Consider the following 16,451-nt stretch of genomic DNA (forward strand, 5'->3'; position numbering starts at 1 on the left):
TGTAGTATTTGATGTTAGTTAACCCATAGTTTTACAGATGTGTGAAATAAATGTCTCCATTTCCCTTAAAATCTTCCTTCTAATCACAGAACAACATAATTAACAAAAATTTATTATATGTGTGAAAATTTTTCCTGAAGAGCAAAACTATACATAAGACAAGAATTAGGCAAATATACAAGCAAAAAATTAGCAAAGAAAGGAAATAGTATATATGGGAAAACATTTAATCTTGTAACTTAAAAAAAATGCAGGCTGAAACACTAAGTACCATATTTTATAATTGTTTAATTGAAAATACTAAAATCAACAGGTAGTTCCAATGAGTTTGTGATCAAACTGGAATACTGTATCAGTGATATTGTGAACAGATCACATGCAAGTGTTTTGGTAAATAATTTCAATACTTTTGAAAAAAAAAAAAACTCTGCAAGTCAGTTATCTGTAGTATTAAACTTCTGTAACTCAGCATTTACAGCTTTGTCTACGTCCCCTACCACAACTGAAAGATGAGTTCCAGATAGTCCTTCCTAATTTTTCTTGTAATATTAATGGCTTGGGTGCTCTATATAACATCTTAGATATATAAAGAAAATGAAGAATGAGAAATGTTAAGCTCAGTGGCAGGAAATATGAGCAATGACCAGGGGGAAAACAGTAATAACACCAAGGACTAAGACTAAAGTTCAAAGGAAAGGATATGGAACACAAATAGCAACATTAGATCAGACCACATCAGAGGCACTGCTGTAGCAATGGATACAGAGACAAGAAAGGTAAATAGTATTCATAGGGTGTTTGGTCTCTCTATCTTTCAAATTCAAAAGGAATTTCTTCTCTTGGAACTGGAAAACAGAAGGCACTAAGAATTATGAAAATCAGGCTTCTGAGTTATTTGGATAGAGCAGAAGGATCTATTTATTTACATATTTATCAGGCTCAATTTGATTTAGTTTTTTGGGTCTGACATTTTCAAACATCCATATCAGTAGGTTATTGATTAGATTATAAAAAAGCTGGCAAAAATCTTTAAAATATTAGGGACTTCAGATAAAACAAAGAGAGCACCAGGCAATATACTTCTCAATCTTATATTAAAACTCTCAAAGTTTACAAAAAACCCAAACAGTCAAGGTTTCAGATATCAATTCTTATGCATATAGAAACATGATATTCCACTATTAAAATGAGAAGTCTTTTCAAGGTTTATTTCCTATCTTTGGATCAGATTTTGTGTCCTCAAAGCACTAGCTTCAAATCACTCTGTACATGCATAATAGCCTTCTTTTGTGTTCCCTTTGTTGGTCCTGCTACTATTTGCTTTATATTTCTTTACCTAAGTAATTTTATTAGCAACAGAAAACACATTAATGTTATCTTACAAATGAACAAATTAAAAGCTATCAGCTGTATTTATACTATAGTTTAATTTCTTCTCTCTATATTTTGTTTTTACATGCAGAATTTGCTACCAACCTTAGATAATCTCAAGCTCCCTAATATGTAAAAAGATTTGCATAAAAAATTAATGATACAGATAAAATCACAGCCACAATAATTAGACCATAGTTACACACTAATTAAGACAGAAAAACCCATACTCATTTACAAGTGATAATACAAAGGAAGACAAAATATGAGTTAAGTAACAAAATAACACAGATACCATACAAACAAATCAGACCCCAAGGTCTTGACAGACTATGTATAAACACAGGCTGAGGTGAAGGGTAAGTTTCTACATCCACCATGTGCTCACTTGGGTTCTTTTGTCTTGGATTTTGCTTCCTTTGGAATCTTTCCATTTTGACTTTGAGTAAATCTGGCTACTGTAGAAACACCATCCACAAACTTGGTTTTGAAGAGAACATTTGCATTGTTGAACATGCCTTCCTTTAAGGACACCACAATGAACTTAAGGGAAAATAAAAAAACAGTATGAAAATCATGTTCTTGAGGAAGTTCACTTTCACTCTTCTATTCCTGGTGTTAGAAACTGACTTTTTTATTTTTTTAAATATCTGGCAGCAAGGATACACACATACTCAAATGCCAAGTAACGGTTTTGACATTAGGCATCAAAAAGAATGATAGCTTTCTTTCTTTTCAGAAAATTTTCATTTGACCCAAACGTTTCATTACTTAGGTATACCATTTTCTGGTGTCTGAGTGCTTACTGCTGTCTTATGTAGCAAATATACTGTTTTATTGCTAGCTCTAACTGCCTTAGTGAAATATTTTTCTTTGAGATATTTTCATAAAATCAAGGACTACAAGTTCTTATAGCACTACCCCCTACCCTAACCGAACCTTTATAAAACTAAGGCACCACTTCAGTTTTTTGCACCCACCCAAGCCTGAATGAATGCATAATTTATAAGAACTATTACCTGTGAAGTCCTCAGCATTTTATAATACATAATTTATGCAACCATATTTGACAGTACAAGGCCTACAGCAACAGCACAATAAAAACGAATCTGACAATGGCTTCAAGAGGCTTTTATCTACCTGTAGCCCAAAGAAATACAAGTTTCTCTACTGGGTACCACATGATTTTCTAATACATAAGTATATTCGTAGAACAGTTTTGTTTTGATTGTGTATCCTTATGGCAGCTAGTTAGAGAAAGCAATCACATTAACACTCATCACTTCTAAATTGGATTCTCCTTCATGCTACAACCAACAGTTTTAATATTTAGCTCTTTCTTTGAAGGGAGATTGAATCTTTTTTTCTCATTGAAAATAAGTCCTCTTCAATCAATTCTATGATAATCTTTTAATGATAATTTTATCATAATCTTCTCTTACCTACCTACCTGCTTGCCTATGTATCTGCCTATCTGCCTGCCTACCTACCTATCTACCTAATTTGTGCTGGGTATCGAAATTAGGGCCTTCTATGTATTTGTGAAGCACTCTACCACTGAACTACATCTCCAGCTCAATTTTAGATAGCTTACTAACATTAATTATTACTAAAGAATTTAGAAAAGCAAATACCTTACTTAAACCTATAGTGAGACATCTTTTTCTGGGGCTTACCTGAGAATGTGTGAAGTGAGTACGCAGCATCTGCCCAATATTTTGGGTATGAGAAAGATCCAAGGCTGCATCTACTTCATCCAAGATATAAATTGGAGCAGGTTTGAAGAGCAGCATGGACAATATTAATGACAAGGCCACTAATGACCTAAGAAAAAATTGGTGGAAGAAAATTTTGCCATTTTTTTAAAAAAAACAAATATGTTGAATCAGAGGTACAATGCCATTATGATAAATGTTGCATATTTATGTAAAAGATAGTCATATTAAAAAACTCTTACATTTTAGATCACTCTTCACTTACAGACTATTTTCATGTAGTATTTTAACATTATCATATGCTTGGTACTTGCTCTTCAGAAAAATCTTGTAAACTTGACCAGTTTCTGGTAGATTATCCCGTCAGCCTGAACTCAAGGCCTATTGTTAAGTTTCTTGTGGTCTACCTGAAACAGACTCTGTTCTTCTAAGGGACAATGGATCTGAAAGCTGCATCTTACATCTTGTAATAACTTACATCTCTACCTTCATGAGACTACTGGTTCTATCTGGGTGTCTCTCCCTGTTTCTGGTATCCAGAGACTGCCAGTAGGAAGAAAGAAAGCCTGGGTAAACACAGGGTTTACCACTTCTGTACCTCTTTCAGGTATTGTAGTCTTGAACTACTTACTCATTTCCCAATATCTGAAAAATTGTTTTACACATATGTAGTCTAATTTTCTAGCTACTTATACTTACTTTTCCTTTGTTGGAAGTGAATTTAATCAAATGTGCCAATCAAAAGTTAGGCTTACATATTAGGCTACTTCTACACATCAAGGTAATGAGGCTATGCAAAACAGAAGCAGAATTATGAAGTAATACAATGATGGACACTAATAAAAGGAGTAATTGTAATATTGTGAAGAGATTACTCACCTCTGACCACCACTAAGCTCAGTTAGGTTTTCTTTCCAAGTATTTCCTAAGGCAACTTTGAACTCCAGACCATCTAAAACAGTAAGCCCTTCTGGTGGTGCAAGCATAGCATTGGCACCAGGCAAAAGAGTAGAAAAAATAGATCCAAAGTCCTTGTTAACCTGGAGAAAGTCACATGAGAATACTAGAATACTTTCCAAGAACAAGCAAATGTTGGTATATATACACATAATTCAACAGGTATACTGCAATGATTTATGTAACAAATATGGCTAGGCCATTCTTTTGTTTACAAGTTGCTGTTGCCAGTGAAACTACAACTGTGACTTGGAAACTTGTAAAGCCACAAGTATTTACCAGTTGGATCTATGAAGAAATTATTTACTGAGGCACATCTAACTTACATGCAGGATTAAAGGCTGCCTTTCTACTTGTACCTCCAAATTTTCATGCTGTTATAAAATATACAGCAGAATATCACATAGCAGAATACAAAGAGAGATGCAAATAAATGGAGAATTTTTATGATATAAAAGTTCCCTAGAAAACACTTTTTCTGTTGATTAATAAATAAGGCGAGATGTCCTGATAGTTACCAGGTGAATGCTAAGTAGTTCCAGGAGAAAAGGAGGCACAAAGTCAAAGGCAAGACTTGTTCAAGACATTAAAGAGCTATTTCCTTATGTCTTAGCCAAAAATGATAAGGGGCTAAGGGCCAGGAAGGCATTTTGGATATCAAAAAAGGCTGTGTATGTGTGTGTGTGTTTCATGTTCCTTTCTTGTCATAGAAGAAAACAGAGAATTTGGGCCAAAAATCCTAGCTTGTTATGAGATAATTTTTGTAGGTATACAGTTGATCAATGTTTTTAGAATTTAGCACTTGTCTTCAAAGATGTGACTAATAATCAGGGGATCTGGCAGCAAATTTGAGGTCTCAACCAATGAAGAAAAGTATTTGGTGGATTTCAACACTCCATTAAAAGTAGAAACTTCAAAAACTAGGTACAAAAAGGAGAATACTTTAAAACAATAAAGTTTAGGTAGGACAAATTACAGCTAACATGTAAAAAAACTGAAACTGTTCTCTCTAACCTCAGGAACAGGAGAAAAGATGCCTCAATTAGTACAGTATTAAAAGTCTTAGTAAGTCAGGAAGGCAGAAGAAAGACAAAAAAGGGCATACAACAAGGAAGATGTCAAATTGCTCTTTGTATATGCAATGTGATTTACATACAAAATTACCGATGCCATTCCTCACAAAAATAGAAAAAAAGTTCTGAAACTATATAGACCCCAAATATCAAAAGCAATACTAAGCAAAAAGAACAAAACTCAAGGCACATTACCTGCCTTCAAATATACAGTTACAATTCAATCAGTATGGTGCTATGGCTTAAAAAAGAGATACACAAGCTGGCCACTGGTGGCTCATATCTGTAATCCTAATGAAGGCAAGATGCTTTGAATGTCAAAAAACTGGCTGTGTTGGGGCTGGGAAGGTGGCTCAGTGGTAGGGCACTTGCCTTGCATGCCTGAGGCCCTGGGTTCTATTCCTCAGCACCACATAAGCAAAAAGAAAAAAAGCCGGAAGTGGCGTTGTGGCTCAAGTGGTAGAACGCTAGCCTTGAGCTGAAGAGCTGAGGGACAGTGCCCAGGCCGAGAGTTCAGGCCCCATGACTGGACCCCCCCCCCAAAAAAAAAAAAAAAAAACAACAAAAAACTGGCTGTGCTGGTGTGCACCAGGATGAAAGGAAGATTATAATCCTAGCTGGACATAGGCAAAAAGCAAGAGCCTACCTCAAAAATAACTAGAGCATAAAAGGCTAGGCGTGCATGGCGGCTCAAATGGTAGAGCCACCTGCATAGTAGGTGCAAAACCCTGAGTTCAAATCCCGTTAGCATTAGAAGAAAAAAAAATAAACAGACCAAAGGAAGAGAGAAACCCAAAAATAAATCCACACATCTACAAGTCAATTGATTCTTGACCTAGGCTCCAAATATGTATTTGGTGAAACAGAATTCTTCAAAAGGATTTTGGGTTTCCAATACATAGCTAATATCAGCATATAAAACTTACCTTCTGGTTTCAGGCAAAGACTAAGTATAGTAGGTATTGCTTTCTCCCAAATGTAAAAGCCTACAGTCTTATGAAAAGGAATGTGAGTAACAGTCCTGATAAACAACGGGCATAAACTTACCTTTGCAAAACCAGTTGTAAATTTCCAAAACAAAAAAAAGGCAAATAAAGTTTTTGTAGTTTGCATTAGATGCGAACATAAATTACTGAAACACAAATCAGCCATCATAGCAAAACCCAATGATGATATTCTTCATCATTGTTTTTGTCAAAATAAAGGAAAATATTTAGGACTTCAAATACCTTTTGCCAAGCAATATTTAGAGCTTGGTTTTTCTTCTGGTCAAGGTCTTCTATAGTGGCAAGGATTTTGGATTTGTCATTTTCTACAATTCTCTTCTTTTTCATTAAGTCATTATACTGTGAAATAAAAAGTTATCTTTTATAAGAAAAATATAAAATTTCCTCTACACTTTATAATTTAGCCAGGTTTCCTTATTGTTTGTTTTTTAGGCAGTATTGGGGATTGTACTGAGGGCAAAGTATTGTGAGGCAGATGCTCTACCTCTTGAGCATCAATCTCCCTTTGCATGGTTATTTTCAAAGCAGGGTCTCACTTCATGCTTGGGCTGGCCTAGGCTGAGATTATCTTATGCTTCCCTGGATAATGAGCACATACTACTGTGCCAAGACAATGGTTGAGGAGTTTTATTAATTTTTGTGCTAGGGTTGGCCTTGACCCATGATCTTCCAATCTTTGCCTCACAAGTAGCCAGGACTTGAGCCACTGTGCCTGGCTCATTATTCTTAACTTGATACATACAATTAATTCTATTACTAAAATACAATGTGTCAAGAAATATAATGTTATGCTTTGAAACAAGTGTGTCTGACAGGCACAAGTGCTGTATCCTTGGTTTTCAATTGGTGGTACTAACTTGGGTTGTTTTGGAACCTTTAGGAGGGCCCTAAGATGGAGGTAGTAGGTTAGAGGGTATGTCCCTAGAGGTTGTATCTTGTCCTGGCCCTCAATCTCTTGCTGTCTGCACATGTTCTTGCCATTTAGAATTTCTTCCTTCTCATCATGGGCTCTGAAATCATGAATCAAAATAAGTCTTTCCTCTTTTAGTTTACTGTCAGGCATTTTTGTAACAATGAAACAAAAGTAATTAATACTTCTGTAAACCAAATTATGATAGAAGCATATCATCTACGTGTATTGGGAAAATTTAATTGCTTGGAACAGAATTTTAGAGGAAAATCCCTTGAAATAATCAGACAATACTAAGAGATCTTTATCCTTTGTCAAAGACAATAGTTACAGAGTGATTTGTAAAGAGGGAGACAGCAAAACACCTACTTTTCAAGGCTTTTTAAGAAAACTAAAAGAAATGACAGACTGAGAAATTAATAGGATCTGTAAAGTGGTTTTATTTATATCAAGAATCAGAAAACAGAACATGTTTATGGCAAAAATCAAAATTTATGGAACCATCAATGAAGGTACAACAGAATAAAAAAATAAAAGAATATGAAAAAAAAACAAATAAAGAAGAAATAGAAAAGGGAACTAGAAACCAAGAACCTAGGAACTTAGCAAATAGATTGTAAGTAATATAGGTATCACATATAGCCATATGGCTAGGTGATCTTAGAACAGACTTACCCGTTCTTCAGCTTCTGTTAGTACATTCATAGCTCTCATGTTGACATTCCTTCCTAGTTTCTCTTTCATGTCTTGTAACTTCTGAAGTCGCTGACCAGCTTCTTTGGGGTTGTTAGTTTTGAAATCATAGGCACTATTGGATTGGCCAAACAGGTGTTTCTCTGAATTAATCCAGTCATAATCTTTCAACATTTTGGATACCTAGCCACATATGAAAATAAGAGTGTTTATAAATAATTATTTACAAATGCATTCTTCAATATTTAGTTATCTTAAATAAAATATTTGGGGTAAAAAAATACTACAATGAATTAAGGATGGTGATTCAAGTCTGTAATTATAGCTTCTTGGGAGGCAGAGATCGGAGGATCATAGTTAAGAAGCCAGCCCAGCCACAGAAGTTCAAAAGAGTGATGGCATGTGCCACTCATTCCACTAACACGGGGAAGCACAAGTACCAAGACTGCAATACAAACTGGCCTGGAAAAATAATCAATGCATACCGGGCGCCAGTGGCTCACACCTTTAATCCTAACTACTCAGGAGGCTGAGATCTGAGGATAGCAGTTCAAAGCCAGACCAGGCAGGAAAGTCCATGAGACTCTGATCTCCAATAAACCACTAGAAAACTGGAAGTGGTACTGTGGCTCAAGTGGTAGAACGCTTGCATTGAGCTGAAGAGCTAAGGACAGCGCCCAGGCCCAGAGTTCAGGCCCCACTACTGGACCAAAAAAAAAAAAAAAAAAAATCAATGCAAACAGGGGACAGAGGTATGGCTCAAGTTGTACAGCCCTTGCCTACTAAGCTTGAGATACTGATTTCAATATACTCTACAGTTTAAGCCTCATCTCCAGTCCTAGGATGGATATTTTTACCTGGCTCAAGAGAAAACACTGTAGAGAAAAAGATTTTCCCACTATTTAGCAGAAAAGGAGCCAACTCACAGAAACATTGTATATAGTACAGGTTGAGTGTCCCTTATTCTAAAATGCTTGGGGTCAGATATGCCCATTGAACTTTAGAATGCTGACAGACACATAAGGTATTTGGGGAAGAGAGCCAAGTCTAAATACAAAGTTCACTTATGTCACATATGTACTTTATTATACACATAACCTGACAGTAATGTGATGTTTTTTGCAACCTCATTTTGACTATGAACTGTTATGTAATGTCAGAAATTTTCCATTATGGCATCATGTTAACAACTCAAAAAGTTTTGGACTTTGGAACATTTCCAGATTAGTGTTGCTTGACCTGTATAAAACATGCCCATTAAGACAGGAGAAAAAGATAAAGTTCCTTCTAATTTTACTAGATTTAATGCTTTAAAAAGCAACTTGTGAAAAGCTAAAGTTGCTTAGGAAAATTTAGCGCCAATTTATTAAAATATTAGAAGCCTAACACTAGTAAGTTTCTCAGAATTATAATCTAAGAGAAAAACCTGCCTGGATGTTGGCTCTTTCCCATTCCTATCTCCATGTGTCAAGGCAAGGTATTATGTTTTCCTATAATACAATTGAAAATATTTAGATTTATAGTGCTGAAACCTTGCTTCTACAGAAACTGTTAAAGAGTTAATCTGACTACAAATATTCAGTCCTTACTAGTCTGTCTATAACTACTCATTAAATGGGTGTGGTCTTTACCCAAAGTACAATAATCTTTTGTAATTTGTAATCTAATCTTCCTTGCTGACTTGTAAATTCTATTAAGGAACTGTGTATACATGTTACCTATTTTTTTTTTTGATTGTGAAAATACAATACAGAGGGGTTACAATTACAAGGCAAGGTAATCAGTGCATTTCTTTTTTATTTTTTGGTCCGGTCGTGGGGCCTGAACTCTGGGCCTGGGCGCTGTTCCTCAGCTCTTCAGCTCAAGGCTAGTGCTCTACCACTTGAGCCACAGCGCCACTTCCGGCTTTTTTCTTTTTGCTTATGTGGTGCTGAGGAATCGAACCTAGGGCCTTGAGCATGCAAGGCAAGCGCTCTACCACTGAGCCACCTTCCCAGCCCATCAGTGCATTTCTTATCAAGCATTGTTGCCCCCTCCATTGTTTCCCCTTCCCATATCCCCCCCCCCTCGCATCCCCCTTCTCCACCCTACACCCCACACACCAAAGTTGTAAAGTTCATTTTCAACATAACATCTTGTACATCTCATTGTTGCAATGGGTCCACCTGTATCCCTATTTAAACAATTTGTTTTTTTCCTTCTCCTCCACAAATAAAACAAAAACAAATACATTGAAAACAGGAGTTATACTGTGGGGGAGGGACATACAAAGCAACAAAGAAATATCTTATAAATATGTTACGTTAGAAACAATAGCAAGAAAGAAAAACATTTGAGTCCTTATCTTGGGGTTCATTTCACTTAACACCAACTTATCTGACCATTTCTGCTTATCTCAGACATATACTAGTTATTCATGTTACATATTCTTATATTTTCAGTATCTGGTCTAATAACCTTTATGTCTAGTCACATTTATGCATTATGTCTTCAGAAGTATCTGTCAAAGAATCCTTGAGTTTTTAACAGCTACACTCACAGATGTCTATTCCCTTAATACCAAAAAAAAAAAGCCTAAAGAGACACCAATATCATTTTCAATTACCAAAGTATTCAGTGGTATTTCTAATAACTCAGTGACTTTGCCACTACCACCTACTAGACTAATGGGAACTCAATACTAATACAAGAAAGTAGATAGATTATAATAAACCCATAAAAATTTATTTTAATCAAGCAAATCTGAATGGACATGTATAGTCCATTCACAGGGCAAGAAAACTTTTGCATCTTCTTAGTGATCTTTTTGAAGTTAAAATTTTTATATTTTTAGAATGTTTAAAAATGTTATATGTTCACATGCAAACAAGATAACCTCAAAATAGTTGTTTCACTAACCACTATTTTCAATAAAGTAACAAAAATTGGTAGTACTGACATTTACATGGACACTTAAAATCCAATCAAGCCTCCTCCTTTCTTTTGTAAATTATGCTGGTACATTGTTTTTGGAGTTCATTAAATACAACCTGAAATAAGGTAGTTCTCTTAATATTTCAGAATAAGAAACAGTGTGTTCTATAAGATGCCATTAAACATTAAATACAGCTTGTTGATAGAAACAAGCATCTGAAATTAAATTTATACTGTTTGGTGAAAGTGAGCAGTCAACAAAGCTATCAGCTGAAAATGACATTGGGCTATTGTTTTGCCACTTACACCTCATTTTTCATTGAATGGTTTACTAGAAATAGAAATTTGATTACTAAGGACAAAAATGAACACAAACATGCCTTTGCAGCAGCATCTTCAGCTTCTCGTTTATGTTTGCTGATGTTGTGGTCTAATTCCTTAATTTTAAGCTGAGAATCATTGTTTTGCTCCTTATATTTTGCCACTTCTGCATATTTCGCTTTAGTTATATTGTCTTGTGCAGTTATTACTTCCTTTTGCTTGGTTACCTCTTCTTGAGCTTTATTTACTAAGTCCTAAAACAAAACAAAATAAAAAAACAAAAAAAATTAAAACAAAAATAGAGAATGCATAATAGAATTAAGAGCAGATATGTATTTTTCTTAAGCCTTGTACTACAAGTTTACCAGATAGACCTCTGAACAAATGTCAGGCAGATGGTCATCGACCTCTCTATACTTCAAATATCCATTAAGATAACTAATGAAGTACATAGGAACAAACTTGGATTATTACTTAAAAACCTGATTGAGGTTAATGCTCACATTAGAATTAATATTTTTGTTGCATGCAGTATACAAGGAATTAACTAGGTGGAAGGAGGTAGTAGAAAGCTGACCTATGAGACCTTTCAGAAATCACAATTCTCTATAGATAAAAGGAAAAGTTGATAGACCTCAAAAGGACATATTGAGGAAGTGCAAAGTTCAGGGATAGAGCATAGAGACATGGGAGAATGGGCTTTGCTCCTTTTCTCTCCATAGATGTAAGGCTTTGGATTTTGCCAGTGGCAACGGGTCACAGCATTTGGTTATAATACAGAATCAAACAAATGGAAGAGGAAAAGAAAAAGAATCTTTTTTTTTTTTGCAAGAAAATGTTCTCTAGTACAAAGAAAAATGTTCTTGCCCTGACTTTTCACTATGTTCTAATTCCCAGGGCTGAGCTACTTAAGCTCCTTAGTGCTAATTACAGTTTGAATTAAGTCAGCTATCAGCATCTTCCAAACACTCTTGTTTAGATATTAAATACCCTAGATCTTAAATATCCTTTTGGTAAAGATATAACAAATACTCAAAAAAATTTAAAAAAAAATAAAGCATCGAGAAAAAAAAACTAGCTCAAGTTATATTTCAGTTGTGGGAAAACAAAAAAGGGCAAAAACAAGTTAAGTAGGTCAACTTGCCAAAAAGACTCTAAGGAAGAACAGATCTCCTTGAGAAATTATAAAGCATCAGTAAAAGTTTAGGTATTAATTTAGACAGACTCAACAGGAAATGATCATATCGAGCAACAATATTCCATGTTAGGTTCTTAAATATTCCTAGAGTGATTTAATTTCCTATAAACTAAATTGTGTCATTACTCTGCAGGAGTAAGATAAAAATCTCACTGTTCATTTTAGATTTCAAAGATACTTTAGCATCATAAAACCCTTGATGAAATGTTAGGGCATGCTGATTGATGTCTGTAATCTCAGCTCTCTGGAGGCTGAGGCAGGACAATTTCAACCAGCTTGTGATACATAGTGTTCCAATCTCAATACACAGTGAGAAATATGTAACTACATATAGTCTAGCTATATAGTAAGACTTGTTTCATCTAGTTTCCTTCTCTCAAAAAAAAAAATCCTCTCACTAACAGCAAAAATCTTGAAAAACAGTAAGTGAATAAAATGCTACTAACACCAAATGAGACTTAGTTTTATTAAAAAAAAAGTGTTCTTGACAAAAGAATATTTATAGCGTCTCTCATATCTAAGGATTAGATGTTATAGTGTACATGTGGCTGCTTATCTATTTTCTTTTAAACAACTTATCACCTAAGATTGATTACGAATGGAATTTCCATCTTGTTTATCTCAACACAATTAGTAAGCAGTTAATTTCTTCTCCCAGGACCTATGCTTATCTACTCAGCAAAAGAAAATAATTTATACTGTAGAGCCTGAAGGAAGAACCTTCAAAGACAAAGAAGTTCATTTTATAATTTTCTGTTAATAGAAAGATTCTCTCGTCATAAAAATACCTACATGTTTTGATTTTATGTGTACTTAGATGAAGGAAAAAGTTTGTTATTGTTTTTCTCTTTATTTTCACATTTCCATTTGGAAACATGTTATCTAATTTTTAAAAATTCTATAACACAATGTTGATGAAGCACTAGCCTGATGATAGAGGAGCATATGAAATGAAAAACAAGTGAGATTAAGAGCAAGTAAGTCAGAAATAAAACATTAAAAAAATGATTTATATAAAGCAGAAAGGAAAGTGAACAAAAGCTGCTGAATATCTAGACAGCAAAATAAAAGAAAGCCGGGACAAATTGTGATTTCTTAATGTTAGAAAGGGGTGGTTAAAATTATTTCATTAATGGTTCAATATATGTGTTAAAATAACAGCAAAAACTAGATATAACCAAAAATAAAAGTCATACGCATACTTTCTAAAAACAAGGTACTACAAATAATTCAGTCATCACAGGGGAAAACAGAAAAGCACAGACGCAGATGATCAAAGGCAAAATGCTCCTCATTACAAGTATGTGACTGGACGAAATTCCCTTGTTAAAAGTCACATGCATTTAGCTATCATGAAACTTAGGGACAGATACTACTTGCAAAACTGGTTTCTAAAATCATATGACAGGAAACAAAATGTAATATTACAAAAGGAAAATAGGAGAAACAATAATATGAAGCTAAACAGAATTTAAGATGAAAAAAATATATATCACTGTTCATGATGGACAGCCTCTAATAAAGAAAAAAACAAAATGTATTCTATCACAAAATCCTTTCAGGCCTAATTCTACCATTAACTGCCCTGTTTCTGAAAATGGAACATTTTCCTGTCAGCTCCAACAATACTAAGCCTCATCAATGCATGTTACTGTAGGGACACTCTTAAGAGAAAGTTTTACTTGCAGCCTCTAGATGTGCTTTTCTCAAAGGCTGATTTATGTGCAGAGGCTAGCAGCTGATATGTGAAGCAAGCAACTTCACATGTTTCTAGTCTGGGTACCATCCAGTTGCCAGCATTCTTAGGAATCTATTTCCCAGCAGGTTACACACATACTCAGCATTTTATTTATTTTTTACTCAGCATTTTATTATGGTCAGCCTCTCCTCGCACCTCAACAACTTCACCATCTATGTATGGCCCATGGCTCTGACTTCTACAGTCATACCTGTTTTTCAGCCCTGTGTGTGGATTAGGGCTCTCTGCCAGATTTTTTTCTGTCTATGTATGTACCATGGACAGCTAGGGGTGATAGCTAGCTATTATTCTTTCTAGTCATCCTGTATTATTTAGAATTTTCATTACTCATTAGTAATCACTCCATAACATCTGAAATTTCCATTGTGGTTTAGAAATATAAATGCATTTAAAACTGCCTGTTGAAATACACTGGCTTTTGTTTTTTAATTACATTTAGATTACAATAGTTATTTTGATGATATTTTAGAACTCTTTCTGGATCAGTAATTACAACTTTGGCCCCTACTTTCATAACAAGTAAAAAGAGGCAGAGCACTAAAATCAGTTATCTTGATGTATCATTTCACAGATGACCTTTTTTCTTTCTTTCTAAGCCAGCCCCAGCAAAAAGTTTATTAGGCTATTTGAGAAATAAGCTAAAAACAAAAGCAGAAGAGCAAGGGCTAATTAGTAGAGAACCTGCCTAGCCAGTGCCAAGTTCAGTTCCAAGGAAAGAAGAAGAAAAATAGAGAAGAAAGAGGAGGAAGAAAAGCTCATAGATGACCATTTTTTTTTGGGGGGGTCCGGTTGTGGGGCCTGAACTCTGGGCCTGGGCGCTATTCCTCAGCTCTTCAGCTCAAGGCTAGCACTCTACCACTTGAGCCACAGTGCCACTTCCGGCTTTTTTTTTTCTGCTTATGTGGTGCTGAGGAATCGAACCCAGGGCCTCAGGCATGCAAGGCAAGCGCTCTACCACTGAGCCACCTTCCCAGCCCATAGATGATCATTTTTAATTTTTCCAATTTGATAAATCTTACCTTATTTTTAGCTACCTCTGCTGCCATTACTTCAATCTGAGCTTCATAGGATTTGATAGCTTCATTTACAGCTTCAAGGTGCTGATTATAAGATGCATGTTCTCTCTTTAGCTCTTCTAACTCTAGAGTGATAGCTTCAACTTCCTAGAGAAACAAAGGTATGCACACAGGTTTTTAATTACTGGCAAACACATATATACAAGAACTAAAAATGAACATTCTTATGCAAGTACATCCCACAGCTTAGTTATCACTCAGTTACCAAAATTACATGTGTTTAAGCTATTTTTATTTCCAGAAATGGAAGTTTATTTTCCTAAGTTAAAAAAGACAGTATATGTAATTTTTGTGCATTTAAATAACTGCATAAATTACTTCATGCTTTTGTTAATATAGAAAAAATGTAAAATTCTGTAACAGATGAATTAGTTTTATTGCATAAATTTAATGTGAAAAAAAGTCAAATTTAAAGTTTTCTTTTTTTACATTTCACTCATTTGAAAATATTATGTGCACCTATAATAATGGAATTTTAAAGTGGGAAAAAATTGTAAAAGGTAGAACCAGAAAAAACTGAAGAACAGTGTTAGAAACTGGGTTTAGTTCTTGGAGTCACAAAGTTCACATTTCAGTTTTTGCACAATTCAATAAAAGGACTTCTTAAGAAACAAAAATGTCAACTGAGTGAATCTCTGACATGTCATAGCTCCCAATCCATATAACCCATTCCAGAAGCTCTCATCAGCATGCATCAGCTAATGAACTAAAATCTGCAAGCCAATGCAACCTGTACCCACAACATGTGATGCTCAATACAGGGTTTTAAGAGAATTTAATTAGTTGTCTATTTCCTAGACAAAACTTGCTTTTAGATTTCCTAAGCAGTACTGATAAACAAGGCTATCTTATGATTGTCTACCTTCTACTCTTGATTTTAAAGGATCAGTTACAACTGAAGAAGTTATTTATTACCTGTTGTTTTTCCTTCATTTTCTTGCTTGATGCATCTGCTTTGGTTTTGGCACAATCCAGATTTTTCTGAGCATCCTTTAATTCTCTTTCTCTTTCAGCTTCTGCATTTTTCATTTTATTCTCCAATATCTCATATTTTTCTTCTGCTTTTTTTTGGACTTCTTCTGTGTTTCTTAAGGTCTCTTCACTTTCCTCTAAATTATTAAGTAGTTGAATGAAACAAAATTAACTATTAGAGATAAAGGCTGCTAAATTCAATCGCTCTTTGAATGATGGTAAGGGGATTTGAACTTGAGCTAAGACTCCAGTCCATTTAAATTTTAGTTACTTTCAGGAAGTGTCTCAGGTTTTGCTGGGGACCAGTCCATGTTCCTCCTACACACTAGTTGGGAATATAGTCAGTTTGTTAAGATGGGAGAGTCCCTCAGTCTAAGCAAAAAAGTTAAGGAGTTTCTTCTGGTCTCTGACTTCATCATAAGAAATGGGTCAGAAAATTTGAAGCTAGAGTTAAAAAAAACTAATTCTTAAAACAATATTCTACAC

General features: G+C 34.8%; 1 protein-coding gene across 3 annotated transcripts in view; it reads right to left on the reverse strand.

Annotated features, from left to right (window-relative positions):
* Positions 1–268: 268 nt before the first annotated feature.
* Smc2 (structural maintenance of chromosomes 2) overlaps positions 269–16,451 on the reverse strand; it is a 40,817-nt gene continuing 24,634 nt past the window's right edge. For all 3 annotated transcript variants that reach the window (XM_013023306.1, XM_013023304.1, XM_013023305.1), the window contains 8 exons: positions 15,909–16,102; positions 14,937–15,080; positions 11,020–11,214; positions 7,709–7,909; positions 6,346–6,462; positions 3,966–4,126; positions 3,048–3,195; positions 269–1,914 (listed from right to left, as the gene is read on the reverse strand). In XM_013023306.1, coding sequence (XP_012878760.1) covers positions 1,756–1,914; positions 3,048–3,195; positions 3,966–4,126; positions 6,346–6,462; positions 7,709–7,909; positions 11,020–11,214; positions 14,937–15,080; positions 15,909–16,102 — 1,319 coding nt within the window. In that variant the 3' untranslated portion in view covers positions 269–1,755. The remainder of the gene's footprint in view (positions 1,915–3,047; positions 3,196–3,965; positions 4,127–6,345; positions 6,463–7,708; positions 7,910–11,019; positions 11,215–14,936; positions 15,081–15,908; positions 16,103–16,451) is intronic.

This window comes from Dipodomys ordii, unplaced genomic scaffold (assembly GCF_000151885.1).
Source record: "Dipodomys ordii isolate 6190 unplaced genomic scaffold, Dord_2.0 Scaffold67, whole genome shotgun sequence".
NCBI classification, from domain to species: Eukaryota; Metazoa; Chordata; class Mammalia; order Rodentia; family Heteromyidae; genus Dipodomys; species Dipodomys ordii.